Raw genomic sequence first — 23,656 nt, 5'->3', positions numbered from 1 at the left:
TAGTGGTCAGGCTCAAGGAGAGAATGTGCCAAGAACAACACAAAGCCCAAGTAAAATCAGCAGATTTTCATACCAACCCAGCCATGTGTTAGGCTCTACAAACGATGCCCCAGTGACACAGTCATGAGGAACTGTGCAACTGTTTGCTCTGTAGAACACAACTTGCATCAAAGCTGCCGCTGTGTACCTGACAGAGAACCAGCTGTCTGAGAACTGACTTTTAAGCAAATAATCCCCATTAGCTGGCACTGGGGGGGATAAAACCAAAAACAGAAAAAAAGCCAAGCTTCACAGACACAATCACTCAGTCTTCAACCTTCCTCCCTCACAACTCCCTGCTGATGAATGGCAGACCCACCAAAGAGATGGAGCTTTAAGCTTTGGGTGGCCTAAGCCCCCAATGTACAAATTACACGAGAATATGGTCATCTGACACCTGTTACCTTTGCTTACCCTGCCAACTCTCCTGCAGTTCTGGTCTCTTATCAGCAACAGCCTCTAACACTATCAAAGAGAAGATTACAATTTCTTTTCACAAATATTACTGCACTGCAGTTTTCAAATTAACAATTGAAGTATTGTTCCATGCAACATCAAAACCCCCACAAAACTTCATCTCCTACAGCATGTGGCATGGGAGAGGGAAAAGATGTCTCAAGACTTCTATTAAAATAATTTTGATTCCACAAGAAAACTGTTAATTTATTTCTTTTAACTGGAAAATGAGGGTTATATATGACATCTAGGAACACTACTACAAGCTCATGATATGCAGGGCATCAGCCTGAACTATCATGGAGACCAAGCAATCCTTCTAGGGACTCAATGTGACATTCAACAACTCCAGCAAATCTGCAACTTCCTATTTCATATTCTTGCTTACCATGCTCATTTACATCACATGATTTTTTTTTAATTATATCTATCCATTGCTTATGCATACCTATTTTTACTTGCAAGAAAAAGAAGACAAAAGTTAAAATGCTCGCAATATCCTCTGCAAAAAATCAAAGCACAAGAGATTATGCTGACTGTGAAAAGTCAACAAAAAAAGTCAGAAACATCCCTGGCAACATCTAGATCAAACCAAAGTTACAAGATGCACAATTACTTCCTTTCAATAGTTGCTCGATGCATCATGTTTATAATAATTTTCCACCTTTTAACACTGGTTCAATATTTGATAAGCATGTTTCATCTCAACTGTCTGTCTGCTTTTATCTTTTTGGTGCAGGCCATTATCCCTTGCCATCAATGTTGAACCACTCAGATGTGGCTGACCACCCCTCTTTAATCCCCCTTACCTTCCCACAAGTTTTTAACCATTAAATTAATTGTCAGGGCTGCACCAACTCCAAATCTGCACAACCCTTGACCAGCAGGGTCTGGAAAATGCATCTACCACTCCTGAGGCCAGCTGTCCCCTGCCCAAGTTGTACTCCTTTAAGGCTCAGGCAGAGATTGTGCCAGAGGCTGCATCACTCCACCCAGCCACACAAAAGTGCACCATTAGCATGCCCCCATGAAAACGGGGTTTCATTTAACATGATCGATTTTGCTGACTCCACTTGCCCTGAACAAGGTGGACATTTCAAACATCTTTCATCATTTGCTTGTTCATTTCCCGCAAACACAACCTGCAGAGAGAACGCATCATGTTTCAGACACAAAGCTTCTCTTGGAATAAAAGCAAAAGAACAGAAAAATTTATACATACTACAGAGACCAGCCTTTAAACACAGCCTGTCATATTAGTAACTAATTCCACACACCAAGATTTAGCACTGACAGCAGTGTTAATCCATAATAAATTTCTGGATAAATTTGAGGATTCACTCAGAATTCTCATCAAAGACATAGCACCCAGAACTAACTGCAGTTATCTGCAGTTGTGCTATCTGTATGTTTTGAACTCCTAAAATTTTTCAGAGAGGAGAACTGTACTATTATGTGGATTGTTCTCCATAAGTACTTTTTCCATTCTCGACATGTCTCTTCAACCTAAATAATACCAAGCCAGAACACTGAGGTCAAATTTTGAAGTTATTCAGTGCTGGCACTCTGCAAGCATGGTTTTGAGCTGCCTCACTACAACTGCACAGGAACATCATAAGTGCACTGTGCAGATCACTTACAGCTAATCACAAGTGGGAAACTGTGACAAAGCAGGGGGAAATCTGGGAAGGGCTGACAACTCAGTTCTCAAGGAGTTTTTCTGAAAGAAGTGCTGCATACAGTAGACACACACATTCTTGCAGGATGAGAAATGCTGCTTTGCCTGTAAGTATGAAAACCATAAACTTCATTCAAATATTTTGAATAATCTTCCACCAGATATGCTTCTTTCCATACAAGTATAGTGGTGGTGAAGTAGATTTCAGTGTCAGCTTGATACCAGCTGCCAGACTGAAAGTTCATATGGGCACATATACTTTGATCCTCTCACTTAGGAATTACTTTGTCCCCTTTCTTGTCTCCTTATGAACTGAAGATTTGCTCATCTGCTACACTAGCACAGAAAGGAACCATCTAACTGCTATGAAAACAGAGTCATCTGTGGAATTCCAGCATCCAAACCATACAATTACTATGTTACTCTACTGCAAGCACAGCAAACAGTGTTATACACCTACTTACAAAACTTACTTACTGTAAGATCCAGTTTCCTCCCACCTAAACATCACCACAGAAAATGTTCAGCAAATTCAAGTTAGAAGTAAGGTTTGACAGTGACCATATAAAACACTCAGAGAAAGTCCATGGACACTGCTACTGTCTTCAACCACAGAATTTCCATCTAATAGAAACAATCTCGGTAATTGCAGCTACCTCATGTCCACACCAGTGGCATTTAGCATAACCACCACATAAATACTAATAAATAAAACCACGGTGTCATTTTAACCCAGGATGCAGAACTTTTGATACCTGGAACCAGTCAAAGCCTGGCTGCCCCTCTGGCTGTCCCTTTAATAAGTACATGGCCAGATTAAGAGTTACTTTTTTTCCCTCCCAGGCTTCCACAGGTGGGCCATTTTTGTTCTGAAATGAAATTTGCAATGATGTAACCTTTTCCTGGTGACTGTTGTGTGCCTCCCCTGCACTTATAACTTCAATCCCTCCCGGGTTTAACATTATGCTGCAGAATGCAACTGCCACTCTTCAATGTAACTAAATACTTGGAAGCCACGATGCAGCCCATTGCCACAGGAGTTACACGGGGCAGTTTTGGAACAAAACACAGGAAAATAATTACTTTTTTTAATGCTGTAATACTGAAGATCAAATGCTGCAAACATTTCTCATCTGAATGGCCCAATGAGGCATTCAGTGTTCCACAAACAGTCTCACTTTACTGATCACTGCTTTACCTTAACCAGAGAGGTACTTTCAGCCCCAGACTCCTATATGCAAGTACACTGCCACACGCTTTAACTGCTGTATATGAATGACAGCTGGTATGCAGCCACAGCCATATCCTTGAGAATTATTTTTCTCTTTTTCCAGATGGAATCAGAATATATCTGCTGTCTTCAAAACCATGCACTTTAGAAATTAGGTGGGGAGGTGATGAGAAACTCAGTTACTTTTCTCCTTCCAGCATTTGGAATTCTCTATGAAAAAACTGATTTTAAAAATTTTCTCAGGAATCACTTCAAACCAATCAACGAAATGTTCACAATATTCCTTCCACTGCATGTTTCAGGACAACCTGGCAGTCTGCATTTGCCAAAGTAAAACTTCCAGGATCAGAAGTGTAAAATATCTCAGAAGGGATGAGAGGGAAAAGCACACTAAAACTTCTTAGATCGATAAGGCAGAGGAAAGGGGAAGGGCACTGCTGAATTTCTCAGCCAGCGATGGTCATACTGCCCAAAAAACCAGTTGACTAAAAAGAAGTTTGCAGCAACAAGAAAGTACGGGAGGGGGGAGGGGGGAAGGGAGGAGGGGAGGAAAGAGAGAAAGGAAAAATTTAAAATTAAAAAAAAAAAAAAAAAAGAAGGGAAGAAACTCAAAGCCCAACAAGTTGCCCGTGGAGGGAAAGCCAAGTCTGCAACTGCCTGCACACGCACAGCCCGGGATTTCAACATGGGGCTGCGAGAGGCCGGCGCAGGCGGCTGTGGGGCTGTGCCGCGGGCCGGGCCGGCGCCCCCCGCACCCCGGGCACGGCGGAGCGTCCCGCAGCGCGCAACGCAGCCTCCCCCGCGGCGCGGCGGGCGCGGAGGTGCCCGGGCGGCCGCGCTGCTGCTGCGGGCCCTCGGAGCCTCGCCCGGCGCTGGGGGCGGCCCGCGGGCGCTGCCGGACGCCCCTGCGGCGGGGTCCCCTCGCACCGCCCTCAGCGCCGGGCCTGGAGGGCCGGGAAGCCTGGAGCTGGAGTTCCAGCCCTCCGCGGCGACTCCCGCCCGGCCCGCTGCGCCTCGGCCCCGCCGCCCGCCCCGGGGCAGAGCCGGCACCGCCGGCCTCCGCGCTGCTCCGCCGGCCGGGTTCGGGCGGCTCCCGCACCGACACCCCCGGGAGCCGCCGGGCACCGGCGAACAAAGGGCCGAGGCCCGCCAGGCGCCCGAGGGGAGCTGCGGAGGGGCCGCGCTGGCCGCTGCGGAGGGGCCGAGCGCCCCCGGCCCCCGCTCCCTGCGGTGGCGCCGGGCACTCGCTCCCCGCGGGCTCCGCCGCCGCCACCGGCCGCCCCCGGCCCCGCTCCCGCCGCTCCCCCCGGCGGGGCAGCCCGGACTTTCCCCCTCTCTTCCCTCCCCACTCCGGGAAGCGCCATATTGATCGCGGGCGCCGCTCCCCGCGCCCCTCACCTTGGCGATCGCCTTCTTATACCGGGTCACCGCTTGCTGGATCAAGCTGAAAACTTTCATGTTCCCGTCCCCGCAGGGCACGACCACCCGCGTCCTCCCGAAGCACACCGTGACTTTCATCCTGTGCGGCCGGGGGGCTCTCGCGTCCCTCCGGCCCCGCGCAGCCTTCCTCCTCCTCCTCCTCCTCTTCCCCTCCGCCCTCCGCCACGGCCGCCCCCCGGCGGGGCGCGGCGCTCAGCCCCCGGCCGCCGCCGGGCTGCCGCTGCGGGCGCCCTGCCTCCGCCCCGGCGTCGCGGCCGGCCCGCCGAGGCGCGGGGAAGGGAGGGCAGCGCAGGACGGGGCCGGTGCTGCCTTCCCGAGGGCCGGGGGCCGCTCACATGCCGCGGCGCTGCCCGCGGCCACCTGCTCGGCTCCTGCCCCGGCGCGCAGCGGCGGCGGGCGGGGCGGCGGCGGCGCTGGCTCCCGCTCCGGAGGCGTGGGGCGGTGCGGCGGGGCGGGGGCAGCCGGCCGGCTCCGCGGGGCGCCGGCAGCGCGGACGGGGCGGGGGAGCCGCCGGGCTCCGCACACGGTCGGAGAGAGTGCCCCGAGCGAGCCCGAGGGGCTGCAGCTGCCCCCGTCTCGCTCTGCCCCGCCGGGCTCCGGGGATGCGGAGCCGGGGCGGCACCGGCACAAGGAGCCCCGCGAAATCCCGGTTCTCGGCCCTGGCTGGTGCACCGGGGGAAGCGGGCACCGCTGCTGCCCCTTCTCCTGCTGGCGCCCTGCCTCAGGTACGCGGCTCCGGGGAAAGAGAAGGCGCTCGGCGGGGCAGCACGGCCGTTTGCTGTTCCGTCCGGGGTACACTGCCATCGCTCACGGCCGAAATCCGATGGCGTTCCTGGTCTTTGGGGCATCTGTTAACGCAACAGGACCTACACTGTGCAAAACCTCCTGCATCATCAGTAACACCGGCATCAATGGAACCGCTGAGCAATCTCCTCCGCAAAGCCGTCAGAAGTCATAGGGGTTTATAGATACCGTGCACTTTTTTCCACAGATTTCATTGAGGACAATGGAATTGCACAGTTCACTGGTCATTCAGTGTGGCCTGACAATATATATCTTTTGTGTAGAAATGGTAAAACAGTTTAACCAGAGTGAAAGCAGAGTTTGGAGAACAGGAAAGCAGTGAAAAAAACTTTCTCCTTTTTTCTTTTTTCTTTTTCTGAATTTACACACAGCACTAAAGATGTGAAATTCAAGCAATCTTTGTAGCACATAATGTCAACATCCTTCTACAACACCGGACAACTCAGCACGTGTCCTCTGGTGCTCCCTGCCCAGCAGCTGTCCCAGCTGGCAGAGTGCTCTTGTTCCCTTAGCAACAGTATTAGTAAATTTAAGAACTTCAAACCTGGTACAAATGGCAAAACTGTCTGCGGTTTAGTAGGTACAGAGGTAAGGAGCAGGATTAATGATGTTTTTAAAACATCAAAGGTAGAATTATTGCCCTGTTAAGTCAAGGGTGAGAATGGCATCCCTAACCCTTTGCATTCTAGTTAGGAGTTTCCAGTATGGAAAATGGAGGAGTCAGTTTATATTAATTTGGTTCCATGCATATTGTTCAATTTCATTGAAATCCATAGAACCTTTTCTATTCATTTCAGTTTTGGAAAGCTTTGGGACACTCACAAGATCAAAGAATTAATTTCCTGACCTACAGATAATTTTTAGCTTAGATGCCAGTTTTATTAGTTACCCACCTAATATATCTGGACTATATATCTGAATTTAATATGAGAAATAGTCTGTCTTCTAAAGCAGGAAACAAGCACACCTGCCATGTTATATTTTGTCATATCCCCAGTGTTCACTTGTGTGGAATAAAGACAGCATGCAGGAGCTCAGAAAGGCAGAAATAAAATAAAACTGGTGTAAACAGTTTACAGCTCATGACTGAGACAACTGAGTACACTCCGCAGTTTTTATGGCCATAGCTCATCAAGTTTATTATTGGAAAAAGATGAAAATGTCCTCTAACCTGCTGCTTCTGTACTTTCTAGGTGATCATAAGAGCTGCTGGGAAAGGATGAAAGAGCTATAAATCCTTGGTTTAATATACATCACCTAAGAAGCTTGCAGAAAGGACTCTGTGAAGTCAGTAGAGCCTCTTCCCAGGCTGTTTTTAACAAGAATTTACAATATCATAGACTTTGTAATATTTTACATTATACTTTGGCTGTCATTTGCATTTATCTGCTGAAACATAATGTTGCATATTAGAAGTTTTACCACACTGCTCTAAAACTCGATATTTATAAAGCTTAATACTGTTGTGGGTCAACAGTAACTATTTCACTATTCAGACACAGCTACAGGTTTTTCATGTTTTTCTGTGATTTAGTTCCTGCTCCTACTGTCTTTAACAAGTTACTTGGCAGTTTTCCCAGCTGTTCTAACACTCTCCTGGAAAAAAACTTCAACAGTTTAGAAAGAAATATTGATAGTTTTTCCATTAAATGTGTGAAATGGGAGAAATCAGTAATGAAGTACAAAACAACAGGTCTATCCTGGGATCTGATTGAGGACAAAACTTAAAGACTTGCACAGGAATAGTGATAGACCTAACAGGAATGAGAACTTGCAAGATTTGAGTTTCTTCCCCACCGATACACACACAAGTTATACATACATAATTCTGAAAACATTTTAATAAAATTTACCACCTATAGTTTTTGTTTTGTTCTTCCTTAAAAGCAAGAATGAACTTTAAAAAACAAATGTAACAAGGCTGTGAGATTGTATGAGGTCTAATTATGTAAGATAAATGAAGTATAAAACATTATTATAAGAGATTATGAGAAAAGGATTATACTAATCAGGAGAAGAATTGGCAAGAGTTGCTGGTTTACAAAAATTACAATTACTATCCACGCTGCAATATGGGTGGCACATATATAGCTCTGGATGTTGAACTTTCCTGAGCTGACATTCCACAGAACCTGACAATTCATTTATTAACAGCACGTTGCTGGAGGATCTCCATGAAGACATCATCTGTCTCACAGGAAGGTGGTGGAGAATGGGATGAAGGGAATCAGAGCTTGCAACCACTACTGATCACCAGTCAGGTTTTGTTCAAAACAGTCAAACAGTTGAAAGCCCCTGCATAGACACTGCAAACAGGCAAGGAGTGAGAATCTTGCAATTAAATGCAGATTATCAAAAGCCTTTTTAATGTGAATGTTAAAATATTCAGACAGTGGAATGATGCTGATTTCCAGAGCTATCTAACAGTTTATCCCACCTTTATACTCTACATTAGAGAATTTTTATAGAATAATTCTGTTCAGGTTTAGTAGTCTTTTCATGCCATACAGATATTCCCTGGTTTCACAATAAAATACCAACTCCAGGTACAGCATGCTATAAGTTCTGTCTATTTTAAATATAGATATTTCCTTAAGCTAATTTAAGGTCATTCAGTACTGTAGAAAGACCAGTGTCAAACTGAACAGCAAGAGTATTCCTTGAAGAATTACAGTTTTTTTTAAAAAGTGCCATTTGTGAAAATGCCTTAGGGATAATCCAAACGGTACTACTTTTAATGATTTAAGATAGCTACCTACTACAACACTTCTGCTGAGTTATTAGGTAAAGCCTTAACTTCTTCAAAATTCTGAATTTAAAGTTGGAATCATTTACATTTTACTCTGAGGTAGAAATTTAATCAAAGTAAACATGTCTATGACTGAGATCTTAGATAATCTTTCAGCTATAGCAGTGGGTTGATTTCTCAGCTGTTATATTTTGTGACTTTTTTCCTGCCATACTGATGGTTCTTTAACAAAGGAGGAAGGGATTTTCTTTTATGAATTAGAAAATCATTAAAGCTTATTAAATAATTGTGGCTAGCCTTGATCTGAAAAAAAAAAAAAAAAAAAGAATAAAAACTTATTTTCTACAAATTCCCAAAAGGATCTGGGATTTCAGGACTGAAAAGCCCTCAAATCAGTAAAAGGTAGTCAAAGAATCCCATATATATTAATGTAAGACTTAGGGGATGCAGACACACAAATTTGGGAAGACAAGAACTTTCTTTGTGGTATAATAGAAGAAGGAAATTGTAGCAAAGAACAATGTATGGTTTTCAAGAAAAGCCACAAGACTGTTACCTTTTCCAGGGGCTCCAACCTGTGTCTCAAGCAACTTGAGGTGGTGAGGAGGTGTTTAGGGCTAAAGAATGTGTATAGGTAAATTCACTACTCTCTTTTTCTGTATCTATACTAGTCTTTTGCTGTTTTTAAAAGAATTAAGTTCAAGGATTTTGAATAGTTTTCTTGACAATGCTCTGGTGGTTTTCAGCCATCATGGAACTGTTTAAATGGAATTGCTTTCTCTAACTTATATCAACTAATGGCTTATTAAGCTGAGATCTGGGAAGGCTTGAACTAAAATATATTAAGTTACTTTTTGGTGTGGGTCCTTAAAGGCAATCCACAGGTAAGGAAGCAGAATCATTAGAATCATTCAGCAATCTTACAGAGGAAAGGAAAAGGGAGAACAGGAACACTGAATGTCAGCAGCTGAGACCAGAAAATCGCTGCATAATTTCACAGGACAAAGAAGAAGCACTTGTACAGATTTGGAATTTTATCCCTGACCAATTTCAAAGGGCAGCTCCAGGCATTCAGTCATCAAAGCTTCCCAACACCTAAAGAATTAAAAGCTAAACACAATATTTCCTACCATGGAAAATACTAGATAATGTAAGTAGAGGGGACATTGCTGCCTAGCCCTACAATATTAAACACAAATATATAAGAATATCATCAGTAAAATTAAACTTGTAGCAACTTGTCAATTACCAGCAACTATTAAAAATTGTAAAAATAAGGTTATTAAAATAGCAGAATTTAAGAGATTTAAAAGCACCACCAGAAATCTAGACAAATGTGTTTAATATACAGAAGACTGAGCTAAAGGGTGCTTATAGAATATGTGATTTTGAGACTCTAGAGTGTCCATTTCAGTTTTGTCTTAAAGCTTTTAGAAGCCTGGTACTTCCTTGAAAATGTCAGAAGTTACTTCACTTTTAAGCCTCACCTATAAAAGCTTGGAGACATTTTGTTTCTGATGAGAATTTATTGGACGTTTTCCTTCTTTTTTTTCATTCTGCCTGTCCAGAAGTTTGCTCTTTGCATTTCTTTCAGCCTTTCAGTTACTGATGAAGTTCTTGGCACAGATTTCCAAGCTCTGAAACACAGAATATAGGATTCCAGTGACTAAAAAAGGCCTGTGGGATCTTTTCACTGACTTCTGTGGGCTTTGGATCAAGCCCTCGGGCCTTATCTACTCTACCCAAATGGCGAATAAACAATATCAACACAGAGCTACAGTACTGGGCTCATTTGTCAAGTACTTGCCAGAGGTGGAAGAAATCCAGATACTGCCAGAGGAACCCATTTGCTGAAGAGAAGCCATGCCAAGTTATTTGCCACTATCAGGTTTTATCTATTGATGAGCATTCCTGAAAAAAATACCTTCCTGTGACATGAAGAGGAACACCCACGGGATATGTTAGTCAAAAGGCCTAGCAAAACATGATAGAACATATATTCTGCCACACCAATTATTCATGTGGTTTATAAACATATTAAGGATCTATTTCTCAGCTGGTGTTCCTCTTTAGGAAACTCTGTTGAATTTCACACCCTGTTCTCATCCTTGCTGGACTGAAAGTGAATGGGAAAGTGTCATGGCTTTCAAAAACATGCTATCTTGATGTTTGCAGGAAAACATTGATAAAGCTTGAAGGGAAATATATCCCTTGCTCAGCTTCTCCTTGTGTTGATGGTAATAGGGAGGACTGCATGGGGTAAGGATATTACAGCAGAGACTTTCCAATTTGCACAGGAGTTTAGAGGGATAAGAATACGGACATGCACTTGGAACGCCTTCATCTCTGTTACACATGGAGTTAAATACACTGCTGCTGCAAACACATGCTATCACTCCTGCATAAATATTTGCTCCTGAGCAAAGTCCCATGGCACCTGCAGAAAGCCTTTTCCAGGGCACAGGCCAGCAGTCAAGTGTCAAAGCATGAAGGACCAGCAGGGAATGTGTTACACATTTCCTTGCAGGGAGTGTGACCAGGATATACAAGATCTCCTTCACTGCTGCAGCAGAACTACTCACTGAAAACCTCCAAAAATTTCCAAATACATGCTATGACCAGAATCCAGTCCTTGAAAGAGGAATGGGGCAAAAGCAGATGGCTGAAATTTGAACACTGCTTTTAAGATAGTTCTTGGCTTAGAGGAGAAAACATAAGAAAAAAATAACCAGAAAGAGTTGACACATGATCTCTTTCATTCTGATTTCTCTTATTTTCCTTTCATTAGCCTCAAAATTTTCTTTCTTCCCCTCCTCCTTCTCTATTTTATTCTCTTTTCCATACTCAGTCCCACTTCTCTTTCCATCTCACATTCTTTTATTGCCTTCCCTTCTTGTTGTCTTGCTTAAAAGTATTTGCAGCTGCTGAAATCAGTAAAAAAGAAAACTCACATGAAATAGGAAAATCCCCAAGAGCTAAAATACATGACAGATTGTGACATGCCACCAGTAATCTATTTAATTCAAGACTGAAAAGATTATGACAGTAAGTGGGTAGGTGTTCCAAAATTCAGTACAGTGTCATACAGCATAAGGAGGTTTTGATTCCTCACAGAAGAAGCCCAACAGCTTAAATTGATCTGCAAAGATTCAAAACCTGTAATCAAAGCCAAGCTGTATTCTCCAATACAAAGTCAAGTAACTAGCCCTGGCAGAGGTAGGATATCAGGCCCATCAAGGTGCAACAGGTGAGTAGAGCAAAAAGCAATGACAACAAAATCCCTTGATAAGGCCATCTTCTGGGTTTTAATCTGTTGTTGACTATGATAACACATGGACTAGAGCACGCTGCAGGAGTGTGTCTGTGGAGAACAGCAGTAGAACAGCTTGAGAGCCACTGCTCAGTGCCAAAATGAAGTCTTCTCTCAGGTCTGATCTTGTTTCACTGGGCAAAAAGGCCCTTCAGCAATTGGCATTCCAGGGCTCAAGGAAACACTTAGGAGCGTCTCTAGAAACCAATATTTCCCACACGTTATAATTACAGAATGGTCTTCAGGACCACACCTGAGCACAGGTCCTGCTACTGTCAGCAAGGGCTGTGTGTTCAGATTTGAGAGAAGAATATAAAGCAGATTAATTCATACATCCAAGCCAAAACAGATAGATCAGATGGACAAGATTAGCTCTACCAATCTTCCTGCAGCTGGAATTAGCAACTCAGGAGCCTTCTAATTTGCCAAAGTTCACACTGTGGCTCCACACTAATCCAGCTGACACTGCACCTTCATTTATCATGTCACCTGTTCTAGGATTTCAGTTTATTCTAGGTTTAAAAACTGTTCCTTCATATAGAATAAGTGTGCATTATATATACCTCACTAAGTTATCTAAAGTCCATATTCTCTTTTGGAAAAAAAAATTATTACAAATAAATTACTAAGAACTTAAATTATGTCTCAGACTGATGATGAGTTGAAGTACAGAAAGTCACTAGTGCAGGATGCTGCTTCATACAACAAGACAGTAGAAATAAAACACTGATTCTGGCATGCAAGTGCATTATAACCAAAGAAGCTATGATTGCTCTGAAGGACTCAAACGTCTTTCTCATGCCACAGAAATTACATCTTCACCTGTTTCCAGTGCAAATCCAAAACATAGCCCCATACCAGCTACTATGAAGAAAATTAACTCTACCCCAGCCAAAACCAGCACACAGAGAAGCCAACAAAGAGTTTAATTACACATAGGCTCTTGTAAGAGTTCAATCATTTACATCCGCTGGGGTGAAAAAATTATTTTGTATCAGGGAAAATAATTTCTTCTTAAGCTGTTAAACTTGTAACATGGTGGGCGACTTGTTTCACATAGGGCTTTGCAAATGTGTTTTCTTTCTCTCAAGATTTATCAATACACTGCCAAAGTTTTTCAACTTTTTTTCCTGCAGAATCCAACACTTACCCAGCTCACAGCTTGAAATAAGAATGCAATGAATGCTGTTTTCTCCATACTTTTTCCACCTGCAATAGATTTCAAAGTCTGAAGCTCCTGAGCAGGGATGTGGAGGGAGCCCAAGTCTTCCAGTTCTTACTGTCACAGAGTGCAGCTGCGATGGACGCGGGTACCTTAATGCTGGAGAGGAGCAGTTTGTCCTGCCTGGGGATTCCTCCCCCTCACTCCTGCAGGTCACTGCCCTGACAGCCAGCTGACACACTCTGAATCACAGCAGTGCCACTCGCAGTGTCCCAAGGCACTGAAACGGCCAAAGCACAGTAAAATCCCAGCAACTAAAGCGGAGCAGCTCAGGAGCTGCTTTTTGTGCTACTGGCTTGTCCTTGGCCCTGGCAGGACACAGAGCAGTCACTGGGTACAGCTCTGGGCTGCCTGCTCCGTGAGGTGTCCCTTCTGTCAGGGTATCTGGTTGGGTCTTCCAGGATTAACAGCTCTGAGATTTCACCCTGCTTCTTTCAGCACTGTGGGGAGCATTATAGACAACCTGTCCAGGACAGAGCCCTTCACAGCCTTTCAATTGCATGGTTCAGACATAGAGAAGGTGGTAGCAATGCTTGAGGGTCATCTGTGCAAGTCTATAGATCTAAATTTTCTGAAACACTAAATATCCACCACTTACCATCTGTAGATCTCAATCTGGTTTAGATCTAGAAGGAATTTTTAGCATATTTAGTGTGTACTTGACTTCCACGTTCATGCGTTCTCTTAGGTTTGCTTTAATTTTTTCTCAACTGCAAGCAACATATGTGAATTTTTTTTTTCCTATTAGCAATATTGTATAAATGTCTTATTTTTTTACACTGTATTAATTCTGGAAATTAACTGTCTCTGCATATTTTCATATACTTGGATCTCTACCAAGAGAGAGAGTACTTGCCAGAGTGTGCTTTAAGCACCTAGATTGTATAAAAAATTGAAAAAAAATTATTATACAAATTAATGTTATAATTCAATGGTTTTTAGGTCAGTCACATAAGCACTGAAATTCACTGTAAAATGGCTGATTTGAATGCCATGAACATGGGCAAATTGGTAAAGGTAAGGTAGTCAATGTGACTGCTCATACATTACATGACTTAGGTCAGTACTTGAACTCCCAATATTTGCATAGGATTACACTTCTGCCACAAGGCCCACTAGTTAAATACCAGCCTCATCAGAGAGCTGGTGCAGGGAGTGATTTTTTCCTGAGTGATTTTTGGTTTGATCTCATCCTCTCCATCCTCAGTCAGATCCTTCTATTCATGCCCCTGTTCAAGATTGGGGTTTTTTTCACACAAGAAACATCTCCTAGGTGTAGAGCTCTTCCTTCTTCCATAATGCCTGGCACCCTGTTTTGCATAGAGCAATTACCTGAACTTGTTCTTCTCTTGTGATGGCTGTGAATTCAGATTCCTGCTGTTAATCATGAAAATATTTTATAGATTTTGCCCACTTTTACAGGACAGCTTCGTATTCACAGTATCTTCTTGCAGTTTTAATTACTATGCACCGAATATGCTGTCTTGTCTCTTTTAATATGTATTATTATATACTTTCTTGTATATATTAATATATAGTATTATATACTCTCTTGGGTAAAGCTTTTCAGATATAACTTTTTCTAATTTTTTCTAGTTGCATATTTCTCTGTTTCATCAGATCACAACTTCACCTATTCACTTTGACATTTTTTCAATTTTTTTGTATTGCTTATGCAATATTGATATTCTTTCTTCTATTTTTGTTTTCTCTTTATGTATGCTGATCCATGATATATTCAATAATTCACAGCTGCTTAGTAATACAATATTTTTATCCCTAATGCAAACACAAACACACGCCCAGCTGAGAGATGAGAGAGCTGTGTATATAAAGCCCTTGCAGGAGCTTCTTTTTGCTAACATTGCAGCTCTGGTCTCCCATCACTACCATGATTTCTCCTTTGTTCATCTTTTTAAATGCAGCCTTCTTCAGTTTGGGCAGTTTTCTCCTCTCTAAATATCACTTGCAACTAATCACCAGAGCTGAGAAATAGCCATCCCTGCCAGCCACAGTCCTCTGTGGTCTCAAATTTCTCCAGCTACTAAAGAAAAGGTAAAGCTCCCCTTTAATCACAGTGCCCACAGAAGGGGCACAAAACCAAATATCCAGACACATGGACTGAGTGAGGCCTTTCCCTGAGGCTGCCCAAGTGGAACAGGAAGGATCCAAACCTTTCTCTGCAAATACAGAAGGATAAACTCTGCTGTAGCTGCTGGCATCGTTGGGAGGCTCTTCTCCCTGGCACTTGTGGAGCTCATTGTAAAGCCCTGTTTTAGTGCGTGGGAGGCTGGAGATAATTTTAGTGATGGTGAAAAGTGCCAGACTTATCAGACATGGGAGATGCTGATCTAGATTTCACTTGTGTAGTGCCTTATGTCTACTCTAACTCAGTGGAACAAAACATTACTGGTTTGACAGGAGGGGGGTTGATTTAATCATTGTTAGCACACTTGTTTTGCAGCACTAATGAGTAGGCGAAGTTTTCTCTTCAGAGAACCAGCACTGTATAGGCAGAAGCATCAAGAGCATCATTTTTCTGGTGTGTGCCTATTCTGCTGTGGAGTCAGCACTTCCATGCACACAAAATTATTCAATATATCTTTGGTACCACAGCTAAGGAAATTAATAAGCTTTCTTATACATCAAAACAGGGAAGCCATTAACTTCTTATTGGAGGGCACAAACTCAGCTCTGAATAGTCTTCTATTGTACTTTCTTGGACACAAATACACTTTTTTAGTATTTACAAACTCTGGAAAGCCTTGAGGAAAAGTGTATATTGTGTTACCTTACTAACCAGAGGCAGGATAGTTATTTGAAACATAATTTATTTCTTGGCTTTCCCCACAGTGTTTTGATAATTGTAGTGAAAACTTTAAACAAACAGATGAAATGCAGTATATTTTTGTATCATTGAACTATGGGGATTTTACTGAAGAACAGAAGAAGAATATATTGGTTTTTGCACTGGACCTTCCACTGGTCAAAGAACAGCATCCAGCCATTAGAACTGACAGTCAAAGGTTTCCTGATGTGAAATAAAAGACATATCAGAGCTACCAGTTTCATCAGCCACAGCAGAGAGTGTTGGTGGTCATTTTCAGTAAAGGTGTCCCCATGACAAAGCCTTCAGTCCAGCCCCCTTCACTTATAAGAGAGCACATTTCCAACTATCCTTAGCATCCACAGGGGAGTGGAAGGGATCCATCCTGAGTCTGACTGCCTTCACACTGCAGGAAAATCTGGCTCACTGTCATGAGGCTCAGGCTCATACTCATATTTGAATATCTGCTCTGAGGATTACACAGCTCCCCAGCAGTAACTCACACATCCAGGCAGTCCTGCCCTCCCTGGGGGCAGATGTTCCTCTGGACTCCTGAGCTTTGTTCCACGAGCTGCCTAATCCGGTTTACTCTTCAATCTTCCAGCACTGCAGATATCCTCAGCAGTCATTTTATAGAAGCATTTCACCTGATGGTGAAACACACCTGGTAAGGCACCACTGCCCTGGAGAAAATACAGCCAAACACCTCCCTGCCCGAAAACCCCAATCTATTATCTCAAGCATCTGCTTTTTCTCCTGCAACCCAGGGAACAATTAGAATCTCTGAGGCTAACAGGACCAGTTTTCTTCTTCCTCTTGACACCTTTCTCTCTGGCCAAATTCTTCTCTTGCCAAAAGCAACTTAGGCACTGTCTGCCCTACCTGCCTGCTCTTACTTCTCCCTAGAGATGCAATGATTTCCCATCTGACTGTGTTAATATCTGTAATCGAGTGGGCTGAATAGGAAGAGGAGCTGCAACTCTGCTTTATGACACACATTCCATGTATCACTACCCAAAATAGAGACACATGTAAAAGGACTGGTTTCTTTAGTGTTGTTTTGCAATGAAGAGGAATTGGAACTGTTTTAGATGAAGATGAATTGGAAGTTCATGAAGCTGAGAGAGCAAGCAATAGAAGCATATAAGAGTATATGTACCCAAGAAAAAGCCTCACAAATAGGCTTGAGTGAGCCTGAAAAAGGATTTAGATCTGAAAAACTGCTGCTGCTTAAGATCTACCCTATAGTAGTGGAAAACAAGGCTTTGATTATAAATAAACAGGACTGTGCCACAGACACACCTTATTTCATCACCAGTTTCTCATCAGACTGTGAAATAACCCACAGCACTGAACTTGACTGTTCATGTCAACCAGAAGAGTCCAGCATGTTTAAAAGATAGATAACTGCAAATAGTGAAGATCCTTAGCAGTAACCTGAATTCAGACAGTTTTAGTAACTACTTCACTCAGCCTGTTTTTGGATCCGAGCAGAGCTGGCAGAGGAGAAAAATACCTCAGCTCTAGAAGCCAAGGGCAAAGAAACAATGTGGGGAACAAAATGAAAGTTACCTGGTGAACAGCAAGTTTTGGCTTGCTTCTAACTGCTGTAATAAGGCAGCGAAGTGATTCACTCTGGCAGAGTTTTCCAGCTTGAGGAGCTCGAAGCAAGACGACCGCCCACCACAACCTGCTGTGAGCGAGCTCAGGGAGGGGGCCCAGGGCAGCCCGAGAGTGTTGGGGTGATATGAGAAAAGTAGCAATGGAAAGCTCATCTTCAGCAGGGTAGAGATAAATGGGGGAGGAGGGAAGAGAGGTAGTAGCAATGGCATTGCACTCTTGTAAAAATAAAATTGAGTTCTGTAAAGAAAAACAGTTCTGTTCTCTCACAGAGGTTGGGAGATGAATGTTCCTGTGTGCCACGTGGCTCTGCACCTTGGAGGAATTGCCAGGTCACCCTATGAGGTCTTGATTTTGTCTGCCTTCATTGAAGAAAGACAAATATATACATATTTTAGAGGTGGGTAGGAAGGGTGGCATGACCTACCTGTGGCAGGCTAGTCACAGAGTGAAAAAGAAACCAAAATAAAGCCGATATTGATTTTCTGCCTGAGAGTGGTTAATATTTATCTAGATGTTCAAACCGGATCAGGCTGCAACTTATAAAAACTTGGCCAATCACAGCAAGATTTTCCAACAAACCTGTTCACATTTTTCAAGTACAGACACGCTGATACAACTTAAAAGAAAGGTACAGAATTGCAAGTCTCATTACTGTCACTTAAATAAAACCGCCAAGACAATTAATTATGTGTGTATACTCCTAACTTTGTCAAAATGTATGCAATAGGTAATAAATTTTATTTTCTTAACTTATATTTAGGTGGGCACAGCAAAGTTTTTTTTTATTATTACTTCCAAATCACTTATCACCAAAATCGTACTTTGGCCCCAGGCATTTTCCTCATTTCTTTCTATTCTGTAATTCAGTGACCACAAAATTACACGAGGTTAACTACAGAAAGATTAATTTTAGGTTGTAACCATTTCATCTTGCTTGGGCGTTTCTCTCTGCAGGCCATGTGTGCTTGATAGCTTGATACCCACAGTCCATTTGCCTTTCTTTAGGGAACTCATGTTTAGTGGTTTCAGCCCTGTTCAGACCCCAAACAACTAACAATGGGTCTTTTGGTTCTTCCATTAAGATTTAGAGCCTATTGACAGTAAGTGGGGAGATTTTGCCTGCTGCTTCTTAGTGGTAGCACCTCAGAGTCCATGGGACACAAAGCTACCAAGAGCTTTTGTGACTTCACAGAGTTACTCCACCTGTTCTGCAAAGGAGCCTGGGTTTAACCTGATTAATGAACAACAGTAAAGTTGTGGGCAATGTATGAACTGCATGGGATGTGAAATGCATCAGCCATTTGAAATATGAGTTCAAAAATGGTATACAGATTCATGTTTAATAGAGGTATGAAGAAATACCAAGGTCCAGTGGTGGTATCTAAAACTCATGTTTCTAGTTCCTTCCCTCTTGCACATCTGTAGGAAGAGCTGCCTATATTTGGGCCTAAGAGTTCATTGAGAAACATTTTACAGCCTGGGTGTGTGAAATTTTACTGCAGCATGGTAGGACAAGTTCATTGAGGAGAGTCCTCCTCCTGCAGCCTGCCTAACCCTCCGGCCCTGAACAAGGGTTTTCCCCAAGGGTTGCTTGAGCCCAGGAAGAGGGAACTCAGAATGAGCTAATGGATAATTGAATGAGCACAGCCTCATAAAAAAAAAAAAAAAAAAAAAAAAAAAAGGCTTGAAAAAGTCATGTTTTGAAAGGTCCTGGTCACTGGCATGGAAGTTTTTCTCCTCTGATCATGTTCCTCTCTGATTTGTTTTTATAAGTTTAGGCAGCTCTCTGCTGGTGCAGCTGCTGCCGGAGCCCTGCCAGAGGAGCCATAATTTCTTAATAGCCTCCACCAGTGAGCTGTCCTGTTAACAAAACAGAAGAGAAAACATGGTTGTAGAGCAGGCAGATGTAACCTCAGGCTAAGGAGGCAGCCACTCATAGCACCCTCTGTAACGTGGCCCCAGAGGAAACCTGGAACTGGTGCACCAGGAGCAGGTGGGATGTGACCCTCCCTCCTGAAACCAGCAGGTTTCTGTCCACCTACTTAGACACGTAAAGCCAAGCTTCAGCTGTGCACCGAGGCAGGCAAACAAACCCAGGAGATTCCACGTGCCCCACTCACTTCTGAAGAGGGGCCTGGCAGTAACACATTGCCAAGCCAGGCCCTCAGCTATTCAAGATGATCAAGAGCAGTGACATTTCCACATTTTCAGAGCTCTCAACAAACATAGCTAATTAAGTCTTGCATCATCTCCGCAGTTAAACACAAGTACGTATTCATCCCCCCTTCTGACAGAGGAGGAAGCTGAAGTCTGGGGGGCATTTAGGGCCATGGAGTGAGTCACTGGCAGAGCCAGAGATATTTTAAGAGCTGTAGGCTCCATGATCACTGCCTTTTCATTTAAGTTATTAGATTTAAAAATGCCTCATTCTCCATGTGAAGATATTCTACCATTATCTTTAAGAACTGGATGACCTCTTCCTCAGCGTGACACTAACCCTGGAATTACTGTGACTTATTTGCAGCACACAGAAAATTTCTCATTGCATGTACTACTCAGGTAGGAAGAACAAGAAGAGGGGTCTCCTAGGCATGGCTGGCATACAAGACAGGGAAGGTTCATAAAGTGCCCTGCTTTCCTGCCAGCCCCTTCTGTGACTGCCTCCTGCCCTGCAGACAGCAGTGTCTGTGGCTCAGGATGAGCAGCTGCACTGGGTGCATTTCAAAGCCTATAGAAATAATTCCTGCCACGTAAGTGTTACAAGAAGACACAACAGGTGGATTAAAGAGAGAACTGTAAAAGTTATCAGTGAAATCAGCCTCTCTCAGGCTTTTTTTTCAACTTTAAAAAAACCAAGCCCATTTCCAAATATAACATGGACACACAATTTCATTCAAATTTACTAAATGTATGTCATAATTAGGATTCAGAGTACTCTAATGCACGTATAATTATTTATGGACAAAGCAGTAGGTGTGTGCATGGGCGTCTGAAGGCAATGACTTCTCAAAGCAAGTGTTGCCTAAACTAACCTGCCCCAACTTGCAACCAGGCTTTTCCAAAGCAGAGCAGTGGGCCAGCAGCTGGGCGTAGCACAACGGGAGGCTGCAAGTCAGAGATTGGAAAGGTGACATGAGGATCACTTTTCTAGCACTATAATCCTGAGATAATTTTCTGAATCTCCTTTTTCCTTTGGCTCTGGGAATATCTCAGTGCTATAAACCCAAAAGGTGCTCAGGAGCAGCATTCTGGGAAGGCATCTCCCTGAGCACTTCTGAGTATCTGCTCCATCTCCCTGACTCAGGTGCAGCAGGTAACAAAGAATAAACAGTACTCAGGACCAAAATTCCTACAGGACATCCTTCCCAAAGAAGACCTTTTCCAGAAGCAAATAAATCAACTTTGTGGAGAAACACAACAGCTATATTGTATTAGATTACATGGTTTAATGTAAGTTCAGTGATATGGCTTCAGACAAATTTTGCCCTCCTTTATTTCCTGGGGAAATAAAAAGTACACAGGAAATTCTGAAAAACTGGTCAGCACATTTGCTAGCAAGCCATAACATAAATTGACATTTTTACTTTAATGCAGTACTATAAACTTTTGGAACTACTAAATATTACAGATAAATGCACGTGCTGACAGTTATGTTTCTGTTTTTAGAACACTTATCTAAGCTGGGCATCTTTCTCATCAGCTGAATTTCATCAATGGCCGTGATCTGGTGTGTCACTAGTTCTAAGCTTGCCAATTCAAAAGTAACTCTGGGAGCTACTCTGCTCCCAGCAGCACCATCTCTATATCTGTACTGCAATCAGAATCCTTGTTTGCCAGGTTAATACCAGGAGTACAAGCAGAGTGTGGGCCAGGCTACAAAAACACAAACTACATGATTCTATAAATACCACCTAGATTCCAATACAATAAACAGTAAAATAATATTTCTCGGTCAAAATACACATTTGACTACAAAGTTATAGTCATGAATGTGTTGTACACATCCTTTCTGTTAACACTTAAGTAGCAATCTTAAGCTGGTTCTAAATTTTAATGGAAGCATCAAAAGACCCATTGATTCTCACCCTCCAATCCACACATTTTGCTCCCTCCTCCTTTGTTAACTCATAAGCACTTTGGAAATGCACCACTGCCTCAAGCCAGACTGAGCCACCACATGGATAAGGACACAAAACCTGCCACACTGTGTCAAGAGCCCTGATCCATCTAGCTCACTACTGTAACCTCAGAACTGGGAGCAGATGTTTTTGGGAACACTACAGAAGACAGAGTATTTCTAGTGTCAATCTCCACATGACATTTCTTCACAGCTTCCAGCATCACACTAAATATTTATATGACTGATGTAATATTACATATTTCCATGTTTCCAGATCCCTCAGTGCTAGAGGTTAAAAAGAAGCTGCTAGTGCAGACTTAAAGCCTCCAGGCTAATCAGAATTAGCCCATCTACTGTAATTCTCATCACCAAACTCTGCACTGTCACACTCATTTTCTTTAGTCCATTAAAACCATTTGATTAAGAGACTGGATAAGTGTCCATGGAACACTGGGAAAACCATAGTAAAGAGGGCATAGTCACACTCACTGCATTATTTACACATACAAACCTCCAGCACACAGACATCTCTTTCCAAGTGTCAGCCCAGTGACCTTCTGCTCAAGGGCCCCAGAGGTGAAATCCTTGGCTGTTTTATTATTCAGCCCTCAGTTAAAGTTCATGTTTCTGTCCCAGGACACTGAGGTTTAGCCTGTGGCCATCAAGCTGTGTTGCATCCAAGAAAATATTGTTGACCTCATGGAGGAAAACAAAGGGATTGGGCCAGTGCATAACCATGGGTTTGTTTACAATGGCACATTTTTAGGAACGTCCTGCCTTACTGCAGCACATCCCAAACCCCAGGAATTAAAAGAGCTGCAGTGAAGGAGAATTGCACATCACATTTTCCAAGCCCCCTGGTTTCTCTCTGGGAGCAATGCTTTCAGCTCCTCCCAGCAGCAAAGTGCAAGCATATGTGACACAGTGACAACCTCACTGCCGCCAGATGCTGGGACAAAAGCTTGGTGCTCCCAGGGCAGCTCAGCTCCCTCAGGGCAAGAGGACACCCCACACCTTCCTATGCCATGAAAACAGGTACTGAAATGATCTCCTAAAGAAATGAAAGCATGAAATGAAGCAGCTCCTGTCTTCTGACCTGACTGTCTAAAATTTTCTAACATTTCCCATTACTTTATAAAACCTCTGACAGACCCTGGTAGAACATCAGTGATTTGTTGTATATAGAAGTTTTACAAGTTTTAAAATCAAACTGAAACAAATACTTTTCTGAAACTAATGGCAAGTCCTACCTTTCTGTGGGGATTTGCCTCTAAAAGAGAATGCCATGTGCACACTTTTCTTGGTACAGATGGTCTGGTGGTTTCTTTTCCCAGCTGGGTTTTCTTTCTTACTGTTTCTCATGTATCACCACCCCCTGTACTGCCTGTTTTCCATTTCAGCAAATGGGCTATCTTTAAAAGGTTTTTTCTTTGCAGGTTTAGTTACCAGGAAAAGATTTCCATCATGCTGCTATCCCATCTCACCTTGAGATCTTCTAAAAGATAGTTTTCCCCTTCTGTCTCATACAGCAGAACCTAATGCCACACTTTTTGCTGTAAATCATACTCTGATGAACTTAAAGAAATATAAAAATATTCCTTCAGGTCTAGATTCTCTGTGCTCCTAGTTTTTATTATTAGTTTTCTTACTTTTCCTGCAAAGTTGCATGTTTTGCCTTGTTTTGCAGCCCTGCACTCCTAAGGCAAACCAGGACACATCAATTTCCCAGTCACACAGCAAAGAGCTTCTGCTGGTACACAAACACAGGGCAAGGGCCTTAGGGGTGAAGGATGACAGCCTTGGACTGCTTTTCCACCAAAACCTCCTTTGGATTGGACAGGATTGTGTCTTTATAAAATTCTCATGTGTCAGAACCAGTAGGAACAGTGGACACCGTGAGGAACCTGGAGAGGACTAACAAGCCCCAGCAACTTCCAGCTGGTGGAAAAGCAGCAGGAGCAGCTTGGGGGGCAGCCCAAGGCCAGGCCAGGGCCCAGGAGCTGCTGCCCAGCCCCGCTCTGCCCAGGGCTCACTGGGAACACTGGGAGCACAGAAAATGAAGGGACCCAGCACAGGAAGGCTGGGAATGCACAGGAAGGTTGGGAATGCACAGGTTCCATGTACTCTCAGCTGCATCAGTCCTGCCAAGCACAGAGT

General features: G+C 43.3%; 1 protein-coding gene and 1 long non-coding RNA gene across 18 annotated transcripts in view; both read right to left on the bottom strand.

The window, feature by feature from the left end:
* The window catches only part of PARD3 (par-3 family cell polarity regulator), a 443,154-nt gene extending 438,218 nt beyond the window's left edge, over nt 1–4,936 (bottom strand). For all 16 annotated transcript variants that reach the window (XM_074558690.1, XM_074559146.1, XM_074558909.1 and 13 more), the window contains exon 1: nt 4,803–4,936. In XM_074558690.1, the coding sequence (XP_074414791.1) occupies nt 4,803–4,922 (120 nt within the window). In that variant the 5' untranslated portion in view covers nt 4,923–4,936. The remainder of the gene's footprint in view (nt 1–4,802) is intronic.
* Nucleotides 4,937–6,683: 1,747 nt separating this feature from the next.
* Nucleotides 6,684–17,811, bottom strand: LOC141725242 (uncharacterized). 2 transcript variants are annotated; one of them, XR_012577096.1, is made up of 3 exons: nt 17,329–17,811; nt 9,885–10,034; nt 6,684–7,954 (listed from the first exon to the last, which is right to left on the bottom strand). It is a non-coding gene; the product is annotated as an uncharacterized LOC141725242 (long non-coding RNA). The 2 variants fall into 2 exon arrangements; XR_012577098.1 differs by lacking the exon at nt 17,329–17,811 and adding an exon at nt 16,260–16,400.
* Nucleotides 17,812–23,656: the final 5,845 nt, after the last annotated feature.

Source organism: Zonotrichia albicollis, chromosome 1, assembly GCF_047830755.1.
Source record: "Zonotrichia albicollis isolate bZonAlb1 chromosome 1, bZonAlb1.hap1, whole genome shotgun sequence".
Taxonomy (NCBI): domain Eukaryota; kingdom Metazoa; phylum Chordata; class Aves; order Passeriformes; family Passerellidae; genus Zonotrichia; species Zonotrichia albicollis.
Note: the sequence above shows the minus strand (reverse complement) of the source record. Positions and strands in the feature narration are given on the sequence as shown.